The 23968-nt window shown below is 44.3% G+C and overlaps 1 protein-coding gene across 10 annotated transcripts in view; it reads right to left on the bottom strand.

The window, feature by feature from the left end:
• TNRC6C (trinucleotide repeat containing adaptor 6C) overlaps positions 1 to 22751 on the bottom strand; it is a 153796-nt gene extending 131045 nt beyond the window's left edge. For 9 of the 10 annotated variants that reach the window (XM_064582320.1, XM_064582322.1, XM_064582328.1 and 6 more), the window contains exons 1-2: positions 22621 to 22726; positions 13262 to 13347 (exon numbers count right to left, since the gene is read on the bottom strand). In XM_064582320.1, the coding sequence (XP_064438390.1) occupies positions 13262 to 13293 (32 nt within the window). In that variant the 5' untranslated portion in view covers positions 13294 to 13347; positions 22621 to 22726. Of the gene's footprint in view, positions 1 to 13261; positions 13348 to 22620 lie in introns of all 10 variants that reach the window. The other variant, XM_064582323.1, reaches the window with a different exon arrangement.
• Positions 22752 to 23968: the final 1217 nt, after the last annotated feature.

Here is a 23968-nt window from a genome sequence, read left to right as displayed (position 1 = left end):
TGGATCGAGTCCCGCATCGGGCTCCCTGCTCGGCAGGGAGCCTGCTTCTCCCTCTGACCCTCCCCCCTCTCATGTGCTCTCTCTCTCTCATTCTCTGTCTCAAATAAATAAATAAAATCTTTAATAAAAAAAAAATAAAATAAAATAAAATATGAAAAAATTTTTATTAACATTATCTGAAAAGGAGAAACTTTTTGGAGATAAATTCTTTTATAATTAAAATTTCTTTCTTGTTCTATTTAGGTTTTCTGGATTCTCAAAGGGCCTGTGACCATCTAAAAAGTTAAGATCCAATCCTAGCACAAAGCTAAGGCTCGGGCGCCTGGGTGGCTCAGTTGGTTGAGCGACTGCCTTCGGCTCAGGTCATGATCCTGGAGTCCCGGGATCGAGTCCCACATCGGGCTCCCTGCTCAGCGGGGAGTCTGCTTCTCCCTCTGACCCTCTCCCCTCTCGTGCTCTCTGTCTCTCATTCTCTCTCTCAAATAAATAAATAAAATCTTTAAATAAAAAAAAAAAGCTAAGGCTCAATAACTGCTATTTCTTTTTGACCCAAAAAGTTGTCTTTTTGTTATATGCCAGGTTATGAATATCTACTATTTTGAGTCACAGTGTTGCTTTTCATTACATAAAGCTTTAAAATTACTGGAGATTATGGACCCAGGAAGATAAAGGGGATATTATTGCTCACTTTCCTTTCCTTATCACCAGGAATCTCATCAAACTTTGTGGAGAGAGAGTTGACACCATTACAAGTCAGTAATCTGGGGCACCTGGGTGGCTCAGTCATTAAGCGTCTGCCTTCGGCTCAGGTCATGATTCCAGGGCCCTGGGATCAAGCCCTGCATCGGGCTCCCTGCTCCGTGGGAAGCCTGCTTCTCCCTCTATCAGTCCCCCTGCTTGTGTTCCCTCTCTCACTGTGTCTCTGTCAAATAAATAAAATCTTTAAAAAAAAAAGTCAGTAATCTAACACATATGAAGATTTATTCAACCAAGCAATACTTACTTAGTGCATAGTCTATAAAAGTCAATGAGCTAAGTTTTATAAAAGATGAAAAAAATTAAACATGAATCTTGCCTTCAAGGAGTTTATAATCTAATAGAAGAAAACTTGTATACATATACAATTATTACAAAAAGTAGAAAGTCTAAGCACCATAAGATAGATACCAACCAGAATCACCTGTCATATAATAATTCATAAATCTCTATGCCAAGTAGTAGCAACATGTTAAACATTCTATTTTTTTTCTCTTTAACATACCTTTAACACGAAGAGGAAAACTAAGCTTTATATGAAAGTGATAAAGTGACTGTATATTTAAGTATCTGATCTTACTGAATAAAGCTTACACGTTATGGTAATTAAATGCCACAGGAGACCTATTTATAAGCATTTCTGGAACCCTGACTGGGGCTTCTTTGTGTGAAATACAGTAAATTAATATGATCATCACAAGAACAAATCCTAATAATCTATACAGAACACAAGTTCAATCTCTATTCCAGGTCTTTACTCACACAATTTTATATGCCAGCACATATGGAGTTTTCAGAGTAAAACAATCTCCCCACCCCACACACCTTTACAAATCATACCAAAGTGATTGCTATGGTCATGTCTATGGTAGGATTAAAACAATACCACTCTCTACCCTTGAATCACTCCTCTGAAATTACAGCAATACACACACAAATAGATAATGATAGTACAAATGTGTGGCAGTGAGTAACAGACTTTGCAAGCTGAACATAGAGAAGATGATGTGTACCTACAAGGTGTCAAATTTATGCACTATCTCATTTAATCCATATAATAACCCTGTAGTAGGCATTATTATTCACATCTTCCAGATGAGAAAACAAAGGCTCGGAGAAATTAAAAAATAAACCCAAAGTTACCCAGCTTATAAAAGTGGCATTCCTAATTATGCAGCCATCAAAAGGAATGAGATCTTGCCATTTGCAACGACGTGGATGGAACTGGAGGGTATTATGCTGAGCAAAATAAGTCAAACAGAGAAAGACATGTATCATATGACCTCACTGATATGATGAATTCTTAATCTCAGGAAACAAACTGAGGGTTGCTGGAGTGGGGGGAGGGGTGGGAGGGATGGGGTGACTGGGTGATAGACACTGGGGAGGGTATGTGCTCTGGTAAGCGCTGTGAATTGTGCAAGACTGTTGAATCTCAGATCTGTACCTCTGAAACAAATAATGCAATATACGTTAAGAAAAAAAAAAAAAGATAGCAGGAGGGGAAGAATGAAGGGGGGGGAAGCCGGAGGGGGAGACGAACCATGAGAGACGATGGACTCTGAAAAACAAACAGGGTTCTAGAGGGGAGGGGAGTGGGAGGATGGGTTAGCCTGGTGGTGGGTATTGAGGAGGGCACGTGTTGCATGGAGCACTGGGTGTTGTGCACAAACAATGAATCACGGAACACTTCATCTAAAACTAATGATGTAATGTATGGGGATTAACATAACAATAAAAATTTTTAAAAAGAGACAAATGTCAATTAGTAAAATCTATATTTGCTGATGAAAGTTATCAAAAGAATAATAAATATTAATGTATTTCACATAAAAAAAAAAAGTGGCATTCCTAGAAACCTAGCCCAGAATTGGCTAGACAATGCCCAAGCCCACAATTATACCAGCGGTGCCAAATGCTGGTTATCAGTTAATGAGAATAATAAACTGCACATCTTTAAAGTATACCATTCAATAAATTTTGATATATGTATACCTGTCACATGTGCACGCGCGCGCGCACACACACACACTCTCTCTCAAGATGACTCCACAGAATGAGAAAAAAAGGGGATGATGTCAGGTAAACTTTTCATAAAGTTATATTCACTCAAGCTATAGGACTCTCCTCTAAGATGGTGTCCTTTGTATTTCTTTGCATGGGAATGTCTTTTCTTTTATAATGATAAGAGTGGATGGTGGTGGTGATTTGACTGTCTTCTGTGGCAAGACTAAAAGATGGCAACCATATGCTGGCTCCCACTTCCGTGTTGAAACTTTATTCGTGTATTAAGTCTTAACCACAATGCTTTTCTGTATTTTCAAAAGAACAGATTTTACCCTCAAAAGGAAAGGTTTGATTAAATAGTATTTAGGAGATAATTACCTTTCTACAAGAATGACAAATATTTTTTAAAACTGCATGTGTGGGGCACCTGGATGGCTCAGTTGGTTGGGCATCTCCCTTTGGCTCCCTGGAGTCCTGGGATCGAGCCCTGAGTCAGGCTCCCTGCTCAGCAGAGTCTGCTTCTCCCTCTGCCCCTCACCCAACTCGTGCTCACGCTCTCTCTGAAACAATAAAATCTTAAAAAAAAAAAAAAGAAAAAAGTGCGGGATGCCTGCGTGGCTCAGTTGGTTAGGCATCTGCTGGCTGGGATCGTGACCCCAGGATCCTGGGATCCAGTCCCGCATCGGGCTCCCTGCTCAGTGGGGAACCTGCTTTTCCCTCTGCCTGCTGCTCCCTCTGCCTGCCGCTCCCCCTGCTTGTCCTCGATTGATGTCTCTCTCTCTGACAAATAAATAAAATCTTAACAAAAAAGTGCGTGTGTAGCCTCCTTTATAGGCAAAATTGTAAGGGAGGCATCCCCATTCCCTCTACCGTTGTCTTTCTGGTGGTCATTCAGTTTCTCATTTTGCTCCTCATCCCACTCCCACCAACATACTTCAAAACTGAATGTCAACAGATACACTCATGGGCAACAATGTAATTCAGTCTTTTGAGAATATTACCATTTTCACTGCCACATTCTTACTAGCAGCAGGAGTGGGAGAATTTCTTTTCTCATTCTCCTTAGGATTATATTTAAATACTGCCAACTTAATATGTTCCCCCCTGAATCTGGTTTCTTTAATTTCTGGCAAGATTAATTTTTAAAACATGTTTGCTCACTGACCTGTTTTATAATCATCTTTCCCTTTACTCTTTTATCTATGCCAAAGGGCATAAAACTAGTTTTCTCCAAGACTTGAGTTTGAACCCAGGACTGTCTGATCTCAGGCAAGTCACACCCCCTCTTTGGATCTCCGTTTTCTCCTCTATAAACCCCAAATATCTGTGAATTTTAAATAATTTAAATTAATTAAGACTTATTCTTTTTTTTTTTTAATGTTTTATTTATTTATTCATGAAAGTCAGAGACAGAGAGAGGCAGAGGCAGAGGGAGAAGCAGGCTCCCTGCCTAGCAGGGAGACCGATGCGGGACTCGATCCCAGGAACCTAGGATCATGACTTGAGCCGAAGGCAGACGCTTAACCATCTGAGCCACCCAGGCGCCCCAAGACTTATTCTTGAAAACACAGCAGGCACACAAAATATAATGCTGATCAATAATATTGTTGCTGCTAACCCATTACCACCTTGACTACAGAGAACATTAAATAGCAATGGTAACATAAACCCCAAATAAAACTAAGAAAAACAAAACCACAAGGACCAATCCTCATATTTTTAATAAACATACAAGAGTGTCTGCACATTTGACGCACACCAAAGCCTCCAGATTAAAGGGCAGCTTCTTCTCCTCTAAGAAGTCAGTACATTTATGGAGCTGTAGAGCCACAAGAACCTGATCCAGGGTTTGAACGTCTGCATTACCCACCAAGATCCAAATCGTAGCCAATCCTCATTCTCACCCTTAGCTCTAGACAACTACTAACATACTTTTGGACCCTGTAGTTTTGCCCTTTGTGCAAGTATCATATAAATGAAATATGGCTATTTTCACGGTATGTTATTGAGATTCATCCACACTACAGCATGTATGAGAACTTCATTCTTTTTACTGCCGAATAATATTCCATCATATGGCTATCCACATTTCCAATATCCATGTACCAGGTGATGGTCTCGGATTGTTTCCACTTAACTGGCCCTTCTGAGTAACATTCACGGTCGTGTTTGTGTGAAGAGATGGTTTTTTTTTTTTTTTTTAAAGATTTTATTTATTTGACAGACGGAGACAGGGAGAGAGGGAACACAAGCAGGGGGAGTGGGAGAGGGAGAAGCAGGCTTCCCGCGGAGCAGGGAGCCCGATGTGGGGCTCGATCCTGGGACTCCAGGATCATGACCTGAGCCGAAGGCAGTTGCTTAACCAACTGAGCCACCCAGGCGCCCTATGCTTAACTTTTTAAGAAACTGCCAAACTGATTTCCAAAGCACCTAATCCCAAGCAATTCCCACCAGCAATGCATGAAGTTTCCCATTTCTCCACAACTTTGTTCTCACCCGCCCTTTCAACTGTAGCCATTCTAGTGCATGTATAATGGTTATCTCCTGGTTTTACTGTTCATTTCCTGAATGACTAACCATGTTGAGCATCTTATACGCTTATTAGTAATTTGTGTATCTTCTTTGGTGAAATGTTTATTGAAATCCTTTGTCCATTTTTGAATTGGGTACTTTTATTATTGACTTATGAGTTGTTCTTTATATGTATTCTGAATACAAGTCCTTTATCAGCTATATGGTTTGCATATAGTTTCTTCCAGTCTGTGGATTGTCTTTTCATGTTCCTAATGGTGTCTTTTGAAGTAAAATATTTTTAATTTTGATGAAGTCCCATTTATCAAGTCTTTTATGGATCATGCTTTTGGTGTATCTATGAACTCTGTCTAACCAAAGGCCACGAGGATCTTCTCTTACTTTTTCTAACAGTTACATAGTTTTAGTTCGTATTTTTTTTTTTTAAAGATTTTATTTAGGGACGCCTGGGTGGCTCAGTCGGTTAAGCGTCTGCCTTTGGCTCAGGTCATGATCCCAGGGTCCTGGGATCGAGTCCCGCATCGGGCTCCCTGCTCCGCGGGGAGCCTGCTTCTCCCTCTGCCTCTGTCTGTCTCTCATGAATAAATAAATTAAATCTTTAAAAAAAAAAAGATTTTATTTATTTATTTGAGAGAGAGAGAATGAGAGAGAGCACATGAGAGGGGGGAGGGTCAGAGGGAGAAGCAGACTCCCTGCCGAGCAGGGAGCCCAATGCGGGACTCGATCCAGGGACTCCAGGATCATGACCTGAGCCGAAGGCAGTCGCTTAACCAACTGAGCCACCCAGGCGCCCTAGTTCTTACATTTAAGTCTATGATCCATTTTGAGTTTATTTTTGTGTATGTTAGATAAAGATCTAATCACTTTTTTTTTTCTTTTTGCCATATGAATTTCCAACTTTCCCAGAACATTTATTGGAAAGACTATCTTGGGGGGGGGGGCCACCGGGGTGGCTCAGTTGTTAAGCTTCTGCCTTCGGCTCAGGTCGTGATCCCAGGGTCCTGGGATCAAGCCCCGTATCGGGCTCCTCGCTCCGTGGGAGGCCTGCTTCTCCTTCTCCCACTCCCCCTGCTTGTGTTCCCTCTCTCACTGTGTGTCTCTCTCTGTCAAATGAATAAATAAAATCTTTAAAAAAAAAATTAGGGATGCCTGGGTGGCTCAGTCGGTTAAGCGTCTGCCTTCAGCTCAGGTCATGATCCTGGGGTCCTGGGATCGAGTCCCGCATCGGGCTCCCTGCTCCGCGGGGAGCCTGCTTCTCCCTCTGCTTCTGCCTCTCTATCTCTCATGAATAAATAAATAAAATCTTTTAAAAATAAATAAATAAATAAATAAAAAATAGAAGTGTCCCCTTTAAAAAAAAAGAAAAGAAAAGACTATCTTGGGGGGTGCCTGGGTGGCTCAGTTGGTTAAGCATCTGCCTTCAGCTCAGGTCATGATCCCAGGGTCCTGGGATTGAGCCCTGCATCAGCCTTCCTGCTCAGTGGGCAACCTGCTTCTCCCTCTCCCTCTGACCTCCCACGCCCTACTCATGCGCGCTCTCTCTCTTAGATAGACAGACAGAAAGAGAGAGAAGGCGAGAAAGAGAAAAGAAAGAAAGAAAGAAAGAAAGAAAGAAAGAAAGAAAGAAAGAAAGAAAGAAAGAAAGAAAGAAAGAAAGAAAAAAGGAAAGGAAGAAAGGAAGAAAGAAAGAAAGAAAGAAGTGACTATCTTGGGGTACCTGGTTGGCTCAGGTGATGGAGTGTGCGACTCTTAATCTTGGGGTTGTGAGTTCGGGCTCCAGACGGGTGTAGAGATACTTTAACATCTTAAAGAAAAGACTATCATTTCTCCCACCGAAATGCCTTGCACAGTGTCAGAAACCAGTTCACCACAGGGGCGCCTGGGTGGCTCAGATGGTTAAGCGTCTGACTTCAGCTCAGGTCATGATCCCAGGGTCCTGGTATCGAGCCCCACATCAGGCTCCTGGCTCAGCGGGGAGCCTGCTTCTCCCTCTCCCTCTGCCTCTCTCCCTGTTCATGCGCTCTCTCTCTACCTCTGTGTCTCAAATGAATAAAATCTTAAAAAAAAAAAAAATCAGTTCACCATAAATGTAAAGGTTTATTTCTGAACGCTCAATTATGTTCCATTTTTCAATATGTCTGTCCATGTGCCGATACCAAACTGTCCTAATTGCTTTAGCTTTATAGTATTTTTTTTTTTCTAGTAGGCTCCATGTTCAGCATGAAGCCCAGCGTGGGATGTGAACTCATGACCCGGAGATCAAGACCTGAGCTGAGATCAAGAGTCAGATGGTCAGCTGACTGAGCCACCCAGATGCCCATGGTCATAATCGTTTTTATATGTTGCTAGATTTGGCTTCCTAATATTTGGCTGAAGATTTTTGTGTTTACATTCATGAAAGGTATCTGGCTGTAGTTTTATTTTTTTGTGATATCTTTGGCTTTGGTACCATGGCAATACTGGCCTCAAAGAATCAGTTAGGAAGCATTTCCTCCCCCTTTATTTTCTGGAAATGTTTGTGAAGGTTTGGTATTAGTTCTTTATGTTTGACAGAATTTACCAGTGAAGCCAAGATGATCTCGGCTTTTCTTCATGGCAAGATTTGTAATTACTAGGGCGCCTGGCTGGCTCAGTTGGTGGAACATGTGACTCTTGATCTCAGGATCAGGAGTTCCAGCCCCACGTTGGGTGCAGAGCTTACTTTAAAAAAGATTTGTAATTACTAATGTCTTTACTTGTTATATGCCCATTCAGATTTTTCATTCTTTTTAAATCAGTTTTGGTGGACTCTGTCCGTTTCTAGGACTGTGTCATTTCACCTAAGCTGTCTAATTTATTGGCATAAAGTTATTCATCATACCGGGGCACCTGGGTGGCTCAGTCGTTAAGCGTCTGCCTTCGGCTCAGGTCATGATCCCAGGGTCCTGGGATCGAGCCCCGCATCGGGCTCTCTGCTCGGCCGGGAGCGTGCTTCTCCCTCTCTCACTCCCCCTGCTTGTGTTCCCTCTCTGTCTCTCTCTCTCTGTCAAATACATAAAATAAAATCTTAAAAAAAAAAGTTATTCATCATACCTATTTCATTTCTGTAAGATCAATACTCATGTCCCCTCTTTCATGCTTGATTTTTGTAATTTGTATCTTCTCTGTTTTTCTCAGTCTAGCCACAGGTTTGTCAATTTTGTTGATCTTTCCAATTAATCAGCTTTTGGTTTTATTGATATTCTCTACTATTTTTCTGTTTTTACTCCATTGACTTCCACTCTGATCTTTATTTCCTTCCATTTGTTTGCTTTTTTAGTTTGTTTTTCACTCTCTGGATTCTTAAGGTGAAAGCTTAATTTTTGATTTGAAATCTTTCTCCTTTTCTAATTTAGACATTTAAAGCTATAAATTTCCCTCTTAGTACAGTTTGGCTGCATCATATGAATTTTAATATGTTGTGTTTTCTATTTTTAATTCAGTTCAAAATATGTTCTGACTTTTCCTTGTGATCTCTTCTTTGACCCACATTTAGAAAACTAGTTTAATTTCTTATGTATTGTACATGGAGACAAAGAGGGGAGTCAAGAGGGCGCCTGGGTGGCTCAGTTGGTTGGGCGACTGCCTTCGGCTCGGGTCATGATCCTGGAGTCCCGGGATGGAGTCCCACGTCAGGCTCCCTGCTCAGCAGGGAGTCTGCCTCTCTCTCTGACCCTCCCCCCTCTCATTCTCTCTCTCAAATAAATAAATAAAATCTTAAAAAAAAAAAAGAGGGGAGTCAAGGGGGATTCCAAAATTTTTGACTGGAGCAACTAAAAGGAGGAAAGTGCTGTTGGAGACAGGGAGGAGCGCAAGGGCAGTGGATGTAGGGTGAGAGCAGGAGTTCAGTCCTGGACATCTGAGGTGGAGATTCTCCTGCAACAGTCATGTGGAGATGCAGCAAGGCAACTGGGTACACAAATACTGAGTCTGGGGAGCAGTCCAGGCTGGTGATACAAAATTTAGAAATCTTCAGGGCATGTGTGGTATTTGAAGTCAAAGGACTGAATTACCAAAGGTGTGAATGTCGATAAAGAAGAGGAAGTCTCCGTGAGTAAAGTCAGAGGCAGTTTCATGAAGGAGCTTCTTGTTAAGTTAGGTATGTTAGGATATTTGTAATTTGATCTAGCAAGGACAGAGCCAATTTAAGCATTCTATAAGCCATGGATGTGAAATAAATGTTATCACATGATAACATGTCATATCTGTGACTAATGGAGGCGTTAAAGAGAAGAAAATGATATTAAGAGACCAGATCTCCACATAAACAGACATTTTACAATATGTATATATCAATGTCAGGCTTACTGTATATATGTCTACTAAAATTATAACATCCTTAAATTGTCCATGTTACTGAAACAAGATCCTTACCCCCACACACCTATTTTTTTCTTCTACCCATATGCCTTTCTACCAATATCAGTCATTGAACATATATCTCTTCTGAAAATTGTGAAATCAAAGAAGCAAAATTGTTGCTCTTTGCCACATCTACTGTGAGAATGAAGACCATGCTCAGTAATCAGACTGTCGACATTCCAGAAAATGTCAACATCAGTCTGAAAGGATGCATGCACTGTTAGAGTGAAGGGCCCCAGAGGAACCCTGCAGAGGGACTTCAATCACATCAATGTAGAACTCAGTCTCCTTGGAAAGAAGAGGAGGCTCTGAGTTGACAAATGGCAGGAAACAGAAAAGAACTGGCTACTGTCCGCACTATCTACAGTCATGTACAGAACATGATCAAGGCGTTAGACTGGGTTTCCACTACCAGATGAGGTCCATGTATGTTCACTTTCCCATCAACACTGTTATTCAGGAGAATGGTTCTCTTCTTGAAATCCAAAATTTCTTGGGTGAAAAATACATCCGTAGGATTCAGCAGAGTTCTAGTGTTGCGTGTTCAGTATCTCAATCCCAAAAAGAGGAGTTAATTTTTTTTTTTAAGATTTATTTATTTTTAGAGCGAGAGAGAGAGCATTGGGTGGGGGGACAAAGGAAGACGGAAAGGGAGAATCTTGAGCAGACTCCCTCCTAAGCACAGAGTCTGGCGTTGGGCTCGACCCCATGACCCTGAGATCATGACCTGAGCTGAAATCAAGAGTTGGACACTTAACCAACTGAGCCACCCAGGTGCCCTGAAAGATGAGTCAATTCTTGAAGGAAATGACATTCAACTTGTATCAAACTCAGCTGCTTCAATTCAGCAAGCCACAACAGTTAAAAACAAGGATATCACAAAATTTTTGGATGTTTTTCTGATAAAGGAACAGATCAGCAGGCTGATGAATAAGACCTAAGTTGTCCAGCTACAGAAACAGCAAAATGCCAGATGATTTTTCAGACTTATTTGTGATATTTTATTTTATTTTATTTATTTTTTTTATTTGTGATATTTTAAAGATGCAATAAAAGCTGTATTGATTTGGGGCTTTCTCTCAAACCAATAATCCTTTCCAACTATTTGGCAACTATATCATTTAGAAGTTTAAAAAAAAAAGGCAGCAAAATTGTTATCCCTCCAACCAGACAGCCACATGACAAAACAAAAGATAGTATGTGTATTCCAAAGCAAGTGTCTGACTCTGCTTACCATGTAAGTCTGTGAGGGTTTACAACACTCCATTCCTTCAAACTTTTTTTGTTGAAGAAGCAAAAGAAAGATATAATGCTAAAGAAAAATGGGTCAAGTGAGGGAAATTGTTTTCCAACTGAGATTTGAGATTGAATAGGAAATGGGTGAATTAGACTGAAGAAAGACAGTTATCGGCCATCTGTACGCAGCTCTTCTATATCAAAGGCAGCTTACTTCCAGCTTAACCCATTAACTAAAGCATTCTAGTTTCAAGGTGACATAGAATTTTACAGAAATGTCTTCCCACTTTTAATAATTTGGATCGAAACTAGAATCCCTTTAAATAGGCTTAAAATTGGGCACCTGGGGGCGCCTGGGTGGCTCAGTTGGTTAAGCGACTGCCTTCGGCTCAGGTCATGATCCTGGAGTCCCAGGATCGAGTCCCGCATTGGGCTCCCTGCTTGGCAGGGAGTCTGCTTCTCCCTCTGACCCTCCTCCCTCTCATGCTCTCTGTCTCTCATTCTCTCTGTCTCAAATAAATAAATAAAATCTTAAAAAAAAAAAAAAAAAAAATTGGGCACCTGGGTGGCTCAGTCGTTAAGCATCTGCCTTCGGCTCGGGTCATGATCCCAGAGTCCTGGGATCGAGTCCCACATCGGGCTCCCTGCTCGGCGGGAAGCCTGCTTCTCCCTCTCCCACTCCCCCTGCTTGTGTTCCTGTTCTCGCTATCTCTCTCTCTGTCAAATAAATAAAATCTTAAAAAAAAAATAGGCTTAAAATTTTCAGTAATGTTAATTTTCAAATAATCCTTCAAGAAAAACCTGCTGCTGTGGCAGAAAAAAAAAAAAATCCATGAGATCTCTGTTTGTCTTAAAGACACACTCCTTGCCTAGCTGCATTCTAGATGCCAAAGTGAGAAATCAGAGAGAAAAGAAATTCACCATCATGGGCGCCTGGGTGGCTCAGTTGGTTAAGTGACTGCCTTCGGCTCAGGTCATGATCCTGGAGTCCCTGGATCGAGTCCCGCATCGGGCTCCTTGCTACTCGGGGAGCCTGCTTCTCCTTCTGCCTGCCACTCCCCCTGCTTGTGCTTGCTCTGTCTCTCTCTCCCTCTCTCTCTGACAAATAAATAAAATCTTTTTAAAAAATGAAATTATATGGGCGCCTGGGTGGCTCAGTTGGTTAAGCGACTGCCTTTGGCTCAGGTCATGATCCTGGAGTCCCAGGATCGAGTCCCGCATCGGGCTCCCTGCTCCGCAGGGAGTCTGCTTCTCCCTCTGCCCCTCCCCCCTCTCATGTGCTCTCTCTCATTCTCTCTCTCAAATAAATAAATAAAATCTTTTAAAAAAATGAAATTATATATATTAAAAAAACTATAGCTATTATGAAATTTGGAATCCTTTCTCCAGCTGTGAATTTATATATCTTCAGAGCAAACAGGCTTAGCAATACAACAGTGCACTGAAATGAAAGAAAGCAGACTGTTCACCCTATTGCCCCAAACCAGGCCTTACTATCATTTCTGAAGTGCAGTCTGAGGACAGAAAATGTAAAATAAAATGAAAAAATTAAAAGAGCAAATGAAAAAATGGGGGAAAGGTTATGGGAAAAACAAATGAAAGATAAAAAAAACTTCTGAGTGATCCTAAAGGCTGAATTCTGAAATTAATGTCCACTAATTTGAGATTTAGTTAGAAAAAAATCACAACTTAAAGAGAAAAACCCATTAAAAAAAAAAAAAGATTTTATTTATTTATTTGAGCAAGAGAACATGAGTGGGGTGAGGCACAGAGGGAGAAGCAGACTCCCTGCTGACTCCAGGGACTCTGGGATCATGACCTGAGCTGCAGGCAGATGCTTAACTGACTGAGCCACCCAAGTGCCCCCAAAAAACCATTTTCTTGGGCCATCAGAACTACACAATCAAAATTCTGCTATTGAAAGACAGAGGAGCACCTGTATGGCTCAGTTGGTTAAATGTCTGCCTTCAGCTCAGGTCATGATCCCAGGGTCCTGGGATCAAGCCCGACGTCAGGCTCCATCAGGGACATCAGGCTCCGTCAGGCTCCGTCAGGCTCCGTCAGGCTCCCTGCTCAGCAGGGAGTCTGCTTCTCCTTCTCCCTGCCCACCCCCATGCTCACTCTCTCACTCTCAAATAAATGAATAAATAAAATCTTAAAAAAAAAAAGATAAATAGGCAAGTATGTAACCTAATTAAATAACCACATCTAATAATTTTGCTAGAGTATTTAAATTAGGAATCAACATAAACTGATTTCAAGAAAAAGAATTTTGACAACATCCTTTTAAAATCTGATTTCCAGAGTCTGTCTGATAGAGAATAAAATGATATGTTTACTATATACTAACCAAACATTCTGGATTGGCCAGAATGATTCCATTAGTTATAATACTCATTCTTCCAGTGGGCTAGTATCTGAAGATAGTTACCAGATCTGTAAAAGGCAAACCAAGAATTATTTTGTAATTTGTTTATCATACCAAAATTTCAAATGTCCATATGAAATGTTACATTATTTCTTCGTAATTCGGTTGGTGGCACTTCCTGGCAGAGCCCAGGGGCCCCAGGGAGAAGGAAGAGACCACTGCTCTGGGTGCCCACAGAAAACACAGTGCAAGGGTACCACTGAGGACTGTGGAGATGGCCTCACACCTGCAGATGTGTCCCCACATGCCGGGCTGACTAGCTGAAAATATGGTCAGGCGGTTACTGTCCTAAAAAGACTAAAAACAGAAGGAAAGTATTCATTTCTCAGCCTCTTCTCTCCCCCTACTCTCATTTGTGAAAACAACATCTCTGAAGAAAGATATGATTCAAAACAAAACTGAAAATGTTATCTTAGTATCCATAAAATACTGTAGATATTATAAAGATGGACATATTATTATCCCTGCTACCAAGTAACTCAAAATCTAAGAGAGAAATGATGATGATAATGAAGGTTTCTTTGCAAAGCAGGAATCTGTAAAGAGCTTTGCTGGGGTTTTGAGTCTGAAATGAACAGGGTGAATGACTCATGCTCACCAGTTAAACACAAAACCATAATATATACGAAAGTGCAACTGTGGCTAAGATTCTTACTCATCACCTGACTATAGTAAATAAATAATATTCTTGTCTGTTTTAAAGCCCCCCCCCAAAAAAGCTTCCCCATCGTACTCTGTAAGAGTAAAAAAAAAAAAAGTCCATTTTATTGTTTTGTTTTCTTTGTTAAAAAAAAGAATCCACGATTGGGATGCCTGAGTGGCTCAGTCGGTTAAGCGTCTGCCTTCTGCTCAGGTCATGATCCCAGGGTCCTGGGATCGGGTCCCATGTCGGGCTCCTTGCTCAGTGGGGAGTGTGCTTCTCCCTCTGCCTGCCGCTCCCTCTGCTTGTGAGCTCTCTCTCTCTCTCTCTAACAAATAAGTAAATAAAATCTTTAAAAAAAAAAAAAGAATCCATGATCATTTAGGTTTAAGGATGCTATTACATTTATCTAGCCTTTAAAAAGTTCTAGTAACTTCAACACAGCCTAACTAACACTGCTGTTTATGTTATAATTTGATCTGTTATGTTATAATCTGTTACATCATAATCTGATCTTACATTTCCTGGGAATATTGAAGATTTGTTTTCTCTCTTTTCTGTCAATATTCCATATCCATAAAGTTTACAATATATCTAGTACTGTTATATAAAGTCTGAGTTAAGATATTTTTATGGGTATGGTACTAAGAAAATTCGATTTCGTTGACAGTATTCACCATAATTAACAGCAGAACCCTATTATTACATGGCTCATTACATACTGGGACTTATGCTGTGAGTCAAATCTCTATCCCAGAACCTCAAACAATAAACTCTCCTAAAACTGCTATCTTATGTGTCATCTTTCCCCAATCAGCATTCTAAAAGGATGCACTCTACATATTTTACCAACTATTTTAACATTAGCTTCTTTATTTACTTGAAGCCTCTCTAGAACTTCCAGGACGTGCAGCAAGCACTACAAGTCTTACCCTTAAGAACTCATTGCTTCCAACAGCCCACACCAGTCATTCTGTATGGTTTTGTCCTGCTGATTCTTTGTAACACCTTTTCAGTTGGATCCTACCATTAAGCTTGTCCAAGCCTGCATCACCTTACACAGACAACTACAATAGCCATGGTCTTCACACTTCCAATTTCCCCTCTAACCACCTGCTATATTTCAGCTCAAAAGAAGTTTCTAATCTATCACTTGGTTCATGTCATACCCATCAACAACCACTGATGCAGCCAAAGAATGGAGGTTCTACCCACATAGCTCCTTCTAAGACTCACTGCCAACACAAAACTTCCATTTACAGCTAGGCCTTAGTGTTCACTTATTCGATAAAAATATTGAGTCCCAGGAGTGCCTGGGTGGCTCAGTTGGTTAAGTGACTGACCCACTCTTGATTTTAGCTCAGGTCTTGATCTCAGGGTTGTGGGTTCAAGCCCCACACTGGCCTCCATGCTGGGCGTGGAGTCTACTTAAAAAAACAAAAACCAAACAAACAAACAAAAAACCAATGAGTCCCGGCTGCTATATTAGTCACTTTCCAAAATGTTCCCCTATGTAGCCAAATTCTTTTTCTTTTTTTTTTTTTTAAAGATTTTATTTATTTATTTGAGACAGAGAGAATGAGAGAGACAGAGAGCACACGAGAGGGGGGAGGGTCAGAGGGAGAAGCAGGCTCCCTGCCGAGCAGGGAGCCCGACGCGGGACTCGATCCCGGGACTCCAGGATCATGACCTGAGCCGAAGGCAGTCGCCTAACCAACTGAGCCACCCAGGCGCCCCAATGTAGCCAAATTCTATCAACTTTCCAGGACCTGTTTCCAGTGAAGTCTTGCCTGACCACGGTGACCCCTGGGTCTTCTCCCTCTTCTGAATGATCAGGCACTCTATTTCTGCATTCTCAAAGTTGATTCCACTGAGGGGCGCCTGGGTGGCTCAGTTGGTTAAGCGACTGCCTTCGGCTCAGGTCATGATCCTGGAGTCCCAGGATTGAGTCCCGCATCGGGCTCCCTGCTCAGCGGGGAGTCTGCTTCTCCCTCTGATCCTCCCCCCCTCTCATGTGCTCTCTCTCTCAAATAAATAAATAAAATCTTTAAAAAAAAAAAAAGTTGATTCCACTGAATCAAAAGGTAGTATAAAGTGAAAACAATGTTTGGTCGTCACACACATTTGGGGAAAATTGGGCTGATAAAGGTAAACATATTTTTTTTCTGCTGGACTTCTCTGAGCATCCAGTATGTTAACATGCATCTTCAAGAGGGCAGACATGGTATATAACTATATAATTATATACTACCATAAGTTTTTGTTAACTTAAGGAAGTTTCACAACATTTAATTGCTATTTCAGTTTTTGTTTTGTTTTTTTGTTTGGTGCCAGCCTCTCTCATTAGTCAGACAACTCTAGGAGGGCAGGGAGCCACTGATCCTCAATGTGGCCACTGCGCAGAGAAGGCATTAACTTTTGGTGGAGTAGAGCAGAAATGATGTGACCAGGCTTGGGGTTTAGAAGGCAGTGCAGGGGGATGATAAAGAACTCCGATTCCGGCATCATAGGACCTAAAAATAGTATTAAGTCTCTGACTGTGGGTAAATTATTCAACCTCTGTGGGGTTTAGCTTCCCCATCTAGAGAATGTACACAGCGACAGGAGCTACCTTACAAGTGGATGCTGAGGAATGGTTTACACACACAAAGTGCCCAGGAAGCATTCAGTTAATATTAGCAGATGGACTGGTAGGATACAGACCAGAAGAGAGACTAATTAAAAAGCTATTCAAATAATCCAAGCTATTTATCCATGAGTGAGGGCTTTGAAGTGGACTGAGTCTAAATTCTGGCTTTACTTCCTATAGGCTGTAGGATCGTGCAGAAATTACTTCCTTCTCTGCCCTCCTAAATTCCGGGTCTGTACATCGGGAACAATAAAAGCAACCATTTTTCAGGTGTGCTGTGTTGTGTTGTGAAGATATAATAAGATAATACTCATGTCCTTTGTACACTATCACACAGTAAGTGCTCAATTATTAGTTGTACCTGTTTGAAGATTATTTTTAAGTAGAGGTCTGATGACCCGAGAGCATGCTTTCTAACTGCCCCACCATCCCCATCCCCAATTCTCAATTGTCCCCAGAGACTCAAACATCCTTCCTTCCACAGAGCCACCACCTTCCTCCCCCACCTCATCTCCTGGCCCAAAACCCTTCTTTAAAACATCAGCCTACTGAAGAACAAAGCCGATTAAATTCCTTTCCTACACACTCTTTCCCCTCCCCTTGTGCATTGCCCACTTCATATACAGTGTGAGAAAACAAAATGTAATCAAAGGAGTAATTCCCCACCCCACCCCTTGTAATTTCTGAACAACTCTGTTAACATCTTTCCACAGCACAGGTGGATGGAAAGGTGGTACACTGTACCAACACTACCATTTCCCAATTGCAGATCTTAACTTTAACTCCCAGTTGCTATTTTAACTCAGATTTCCCCCACTTATTAAAAGAGTAATTAAAAAGAAATTATCTTTGGGAATAAAAAGTAAACAATACCTTTGCCAGGCTCAACTCAAGCAGGTGATTTTAGTTGTGAGAGATACTATTCTTAATGAGCTGGGACTGTACACATAAAATGAATCCAACAAAGCGCATATTCCCCTGAACCACCTTGGCTCTAGCCAGTCTGCACCTTAGTAAGAGACTCAACTACCGACAGGTGTGATCCCCCTGCTGAGAATAATTTGACTTGATATTGTGATACTGCTGGTTTGCAGTTCAGGCCTTCACAGGAAGGGCATTATGAAGACATAATAGAGTATTAATTTCTAAAATGTTCCAAAGAAGGAAAACAGAGAGCGTCTTTAAAGAAAAAAAGGAAAATTAAAAAAAAGAGCTGTTCAGGTGTTTGTATTCTAGAGGATCACGGGGGACCTTGTGGATTTATACAAACAGACGTTGGTCACAGAAAATGCTGTAACCTTATAATGACGACGAATTGATCTATTTGCACACTCTTTCATTCTCATAGTTTTGCACAAAGAATTTTTTTAATGAGGAAGGAAAGTGGGAACTGAGCCACAACAGACCAATCCCTCCTACCAGCTCTCTGGAAGACAGATTCCAGATGATTCTTTGGGCCCTGGGTGCTGTGACCCAGTGGCCCAGTGATCTTATGTGTCTTCAGGCAGGCTGTTCTCCAACAGGAAAGGAGTGTTGTGACAAAGAGGCAAAGAAGGAAAGGGAGACCGCAGGACAAACAACTCCTACTTCCTTGAGCAAATATTTAAATACACTGGCCTGGAAGACACGTATCTTAGAAGGTATATTCTTGCCCATCCTTATTCATTACTGTATCTTAGAAAACCAAAGTCCCATTGCATAGCTGGAACTCAAAGAGCCACATGGAATATTAAGAGTTCAAAACAGCAGTGAACACTGCTTTCCCAAGGCCATTCCTTCTGCTGTGGTTGCAGCCAGGAGGGCTCAGGAGGGCGCGAACAACTATCTGTGCTTCAGCAGTGATGTTTTATGGCTGGGTGCCCAGATTGTCTAGCTCCGCACACAGCTCTATAGCCTTTGGAGGGCTACAGGGGAAGAATGCATTCTTAACAAACAGCTCTTCATCCCTGCAACAGCTTCTTCATTCTCTGAAAGCATCTACGGCCAAGAAAAGAATTCATTTTTAGTAAAACTCTAAAAATGGCACAAAGGGTATGAATTTTCACCATGTTTTTAATATACAAAACCTCATCAGATCCCAGTTGGAGAATTAAAGAACATGTATTTTACTTTTCATTAAATAAGTGATAGTTCAAACGCATGCTCTGCACAATAGGAAACTTACAGGATTATTTTAAGCAAGTTATTCAAACAAGTTCACTGGGAAAGGATTACACATTTCTTGGTTTCAACATCACACATACAATCTCTACACAAGGTTATAGCTATTTCTGACAAGTAATCTTTATATTTGTAGGTAATTATATTCTTGAAAAGTCATGTATAAGCTGAATGTTTATAATTGAGGACATCTTTACTGCACTGAAATCTATTTAAAGAAAGCTTACTGTATGTTATTTTGCAAATTAAGAATGCTCTCCTCATGAGTGCACAATTATTTAAAAGCTAATTTGTAAAAATTTAGATATTCATGATTAGACTGGCTTAATGCAAGAAAATCTGTAAAAATCTACCTAAAAAAAAAGGTCAGTTTTCATTTGCTATTCTGTTCTCTCTACTTAAATCTATGACATCTTCAAACAAAATTAAGATGCTGTCTTAACTAAGCAAATAAAATCCACTCATCATACGAAACAGACCGCAGCACCAATACTCCTTCAAAAGATTTCCTTACAGCTCATCTAAAACATCAGAAGACCCTCTGAAATAAAGCTAGCGTGAAAGGTAAAAAGCCATTTGTCTCAAAATCACCAGTAAGAAGCCATAACAATTTCAAAGAAACCAAAAACAAAACATACACGCACACGCGCGAACACACACACACACACACACACACACACACCAAAGTTGCCTGGCTCTTCTCCACTTACTTCGACTTTCTAGGCACTCTCTGCTAAAGGCTCCACCTCCTGCTCCCCCAACCCATCCTTCTCCCGGTTCTAAGACCTTCTATAAATCTGTTCCTCCTTACTTCTCCATTTCTCATGTTCCCCCACCCCTACGCCTGGGACTTCAGTTGCTCTGGCTAGATAATCTCTGTTTGCTGCATCCCCAAATCTTAATGATCTCATATGTTGTTCTGATATGGGAAACAGCCTCAGTGTTGACGATCTATTTTCTTCCTTATAAAATCTTCTCAAATAGCAACCTTTGCACAATAAACCCTGACTGAGTGCTAAAGAGTCGTCTACAACATACGCATGCCATCTCATGGATCTAATTCTTACTGGGGAAGGCCAAAAAGACCCATGAATAGTCCTTAAAATGGCTCTTAAGCCTTAAAATGTTAAGTTGTTAGAAAAATTCTATGATGCCGAAGATATTCTATATACTCAAATAATGGATAAATAAACTAACTTCCACTAGTACCCCCCCCCTTTTTTTTAAATTTAAGATTAGCATCACTTTGAGTGTAGCAAGAGTAAGTTTATACTCAGGCCCTTCTCGCCCCCACTTGGAGTTGGGGCAGTCATGCAGACACTCCGTCTGCAGCCAGTACTGTAGGAATTCTATCTTCCATTTCTTTCCAACTGAAAGCTCTCTTCACTAAGGAAAAAGGCATGCCCCACTCCAGCCCTGACCTCCTCCTCCCCAGCTTGGTTTTGGAAGTGAGCCAGATGACAGCATTTGGAAAAGCACAAATTTATCTCAGTAAAGCCGGCTGTTTAACAAAAAGGTAGCGGTGAGAAATACTGTAATTTTAGAGTATATCCCCCCCCATTACTTACTTCTGTTTTAATCCCTGAGGGTCCAATGAAACAACGCACCCTACTTTCCCTCATAATCAGCCCTCTAATGCAACTATGTGTTCCAAAACTCCTGAGCCAACTAAGCATAAATATAAACCTGCTACAAAATAATCTTTGTCAAAGTGTTAAAACATATGCCACTTGAAAAAGAACAACAACAATAAACATTGTAAGAAGGAAAACCAAAGTCAACATTTACATGTACCCCAGGTTACTACGAAAATATTTAAATGCCAGAATCCAAAATGAAATAGTGAGGATTAAGCCTTATGACAGCCTCGGTGTCAACCTGATTTAATTTAATAGCTTAAGAGTAAAACAGAGGTACCTGTCAGTAAGGTCTTTGGTTTGGACAAGAAACATGGAAGACTTAGGATCAGTCTTTTAAAACTAGATCCTCATAATAAAATCAAGTCTCTCTCTCTGTATTTAATATATATATAAAACATCTGGGATCCCCAGATCCATTCTCCTGCTTAAAGAAGTGCTAGCTTGAAGAAATCACTGTGTCACCATAAGTCAAATTTAACTTAACCAATACTTTTACTGTTACCATTTTCTGAGCTATCAATTTCTCATGACCCAAGGTGTGAAAGACAAACGGATTCTGAGAAACTATTCTTAGGAAAATATAAATATTAAAAACTTTCTGTAGAAAAAGCAAACTTTCAGGATAGGTAAGTAAACTATCAGCTATTCAGACCATTACTATCTTCTGTAAAGAGTGATAATAAAATTAGCTTGGATAATGTAACTGGGCTAGTCATTTCTTAAAATCTCATTTACCAGCATTTCCCCCAACCAAGCATCCTAGGAGTGCCACACTGAAAGGTGTTCAAAGACCTTCACCATCTCTGTGGTTCGGGAATAATGTGAATTCCTCCAAGGTGCCCTCAGCCAACCAGGTTCATCTGGCCCGGGGCTAAGTTTTATCTTCTACTCTCTCTCACTGCACAGAAGGAAGTCTGGAATCTATGCACATGACTGTCGACACCCGTAACACATTTCAAGCTGGCCCCCACTGTCCGCTGAGATCACTCAAGCCCCACTTCCAGGGTCTCCACTCATCCTCATAGTTACTCAATTCTAAACGTAGGAAGTAAGCTGCATAAAATAAGCCTTCGGCGGGTCAAATTCCGTTCAGGCTCGTAGCAATCTCTACACAGTGATCATCATAATCTGACCTCCTATACCGACCGCAGCGCAGCGACGAGCACACCCGGTACAGGAGGAAACCCGACCGTCGGCAACACAATGGCTTAAACCAGCCAGATGCTTCCAACTTGCAACTCCTTCAAGACGCTCGAGTTGGACATCCACAGAGCACCATTTTGAGCTCAGAATCTGCAGTTCATGCCTAGACATAACCGAGCAGACAACTCAAATGGAGGTTTAATCTGACGGAGGCCAAGAGACAATTCCACGCATTCTGTACAGGATCCCTGACACCGTCGAGGGCCTTGAAATGCAAAAGGTGCAGCCGGGATCTGCGGCTCCTCCTGCCCCGCCCCCCGCGGCGCCGATCCTGCGTCCTCGGTGAGATTCCCAAAGCTCCGCGTAACCGGCAGACGAACGGTCTCTCCGCCCGGTTAACACGCAGGGAACCCCCGTATTCGCGCCGGCAGGTCTTCACAGCCACGGGTCAACTGATTAAACGTCCTGCACAAGGTGCAGGGGCAAAGGAGGCGCCGCTCAAGCAGAGTGGCACGGAGGCGCTCGGGTGACGTGCCGGGCTGGCAGGGCAGCGGTGGCGCGGCTCCTTTTCCTCGTGCGCATGGCTCCGCAGCCTGCAACCCCGCCAGCAGCCCACCCGACTCCCGACCCGCAGAGGGCCGAGGGGCGCCCTCCCCCTCCCCCAAATCACGCCCAGGGCTCGCTCCTCCCCCAGACAACGGCACGGGAGGCCCCACACCGACAACGCTTCGGGTCCGTGCGGGCCGTCGGAAATGCAGAGCCCGCGGGTGACTGTCCGGGAGGAGCCCGGCTCCAACTACCCCACGAGCCTAAAGCACACACGTCTGGCGTGTGGCCGCCCCGCCCGCCGCGACCCCGCGGGCTCCCCCCACTCGGCGCTCTGCAGACCTCTCTCCCCGCGCGCACGCACCGCCGGCCCCGCGCCGCCGGCGGCTCCTCCCGCCGCCCCGCGCCGCGCATCCCTTCCCGCCCGGACCCGCCAAGCCCTCGCGCCGCGGGCCCGGCCGAACAAAGGCGGCGCCGCCAGCTCGGCCAGCTGCGGCGGCTCGGAGGCCCGGCCCGCGCTCACCTGGGCTCCGTCCCCGGCGGCGGCGGCGGCTCCTCGGCGGGGCTCCGGCGGCGCGGGCCTGGCGGCGACAGCGGCGGCGACGACGACGGCCCGGGCGGCCGCCCCGGGGCCTGCGGAGCGCTCGGGCGGCGGGGGCCCGCTCAGCGCCGGCGCCGCGGGCTCAGGTCCCGGCGCGGGCGGCGGCGCGGGCGGGTGGGCGGCGGCGCGTCCCGGCAGGTCCAGGTCCGGCCCCGGCGACGCCGCGACGCGCCCTCCTCCTCGCACCCGCGAGCGGGACGGCGGCTCCGGCGCGGCCCGGGATCCGAGGTGGCGGCAGCAGCGACGCTCGGCGCTCGGCCGGCTCCGCTCCCTCCGCCTCCGGCTCGGGCGGGCCCGCAGCGGCGGCGGCAGGAGCGCGGCGGGCGCGGGGACGGCCCTGTCAGGGGCGGCGGGGGCGGCCGGAGCGGCGCTCAGGACTGCAGGGCGGCGGGGCCGGCGGCGGCGGCTGCGGCTCCCGGGGCCGTCGCGCTGAGGTGCGGAGCTGCCACCGCGGCCATCTTGTTGCTCTAACTGACAAGAATCCCCCTCCCCCCGCTCCAGCCAGACGGGGCGCTCGCGCCCCCTTCCCCGCCCCGCGTTGGCCTCCAACAGGAAGTCGTCCCGGCCCCTGCCACGTGACTCCACCGTATCTGCATACCGGAGGGCGAGCTGGCCAATCGGCGCTCTGCGCCCGAGCTCCGCCCCCGCGCGCCCCTCCCCGGCCCATTGGTTCGTCCTGGCTAGGCCACACCCCGTCCTTCCCCCTTAATACCCGCTCGCGTTGTCGTTCCGCAGACTGCGCGGGGAGCGCGCCAGGGTGCGAGTGGTTGCGCGCTCCCTCCGCCCGGGTGCGTGCAGGTCTCGGGGGCTCGCGCTCCGCCTGCGGTGCTTGAAGACCCGCGCGACGTTCTTTCCGATCTGTGGGCGCCGTGGCTCGGTGTTAGCGCGCTGGACGGCGGGGGCGCGGACCCGGACCCGGCCCTGCACATCCGCCCGGTTCCCCCCCCGCCCTTCGCCAACACTCTGCGGTGCCCGGGCCCCGGTTTTGCGCGATATTTTCACCCGGCGGCGTCGGCCCTCTGTGCACCAGCGACCGGAGCTCACTCCGGCGCGCGTCCTGCCGGTGCCGTGCACACGCCCTGCACCTCCCCACCGTGCACATACTCGTACACGCGCCGACCCGGGCCCGGGAGCATCCTGCTTGCCGCGCCCGGGCCCGGCCTCCCCTTGCACGCAGCCGATCCCCGGGGAGCGCCTTGCTGCGAGCCAAACAAGCCTCCCTACGAAACAGCCCCCCACCCCCAAAAGCGAACCACCCGCCCCCACCTCG

The sequence above is a fragment of the Mirounga angustirostris genome, unplaced genomic scaffold, assembly GCF_029215605.1.
Source record: "Mirounga angustirostris isolate CCGP_5_RB_7025 unplaced genomic scaffold, mMirAng1.0.hap1 SCAF_17, whole genome shotgun sequence".
Lineage (NCBI taxonomy): Eukaryota > Metazoa > Chordata > Mammalia > Carnivora > Phocidae > Mirounga > Mirounga angustirostris.
Note: the sequence above shows the minus strand (reverse complement) of the source record. Positions and strands in the feature narration are given on the sequence as shown.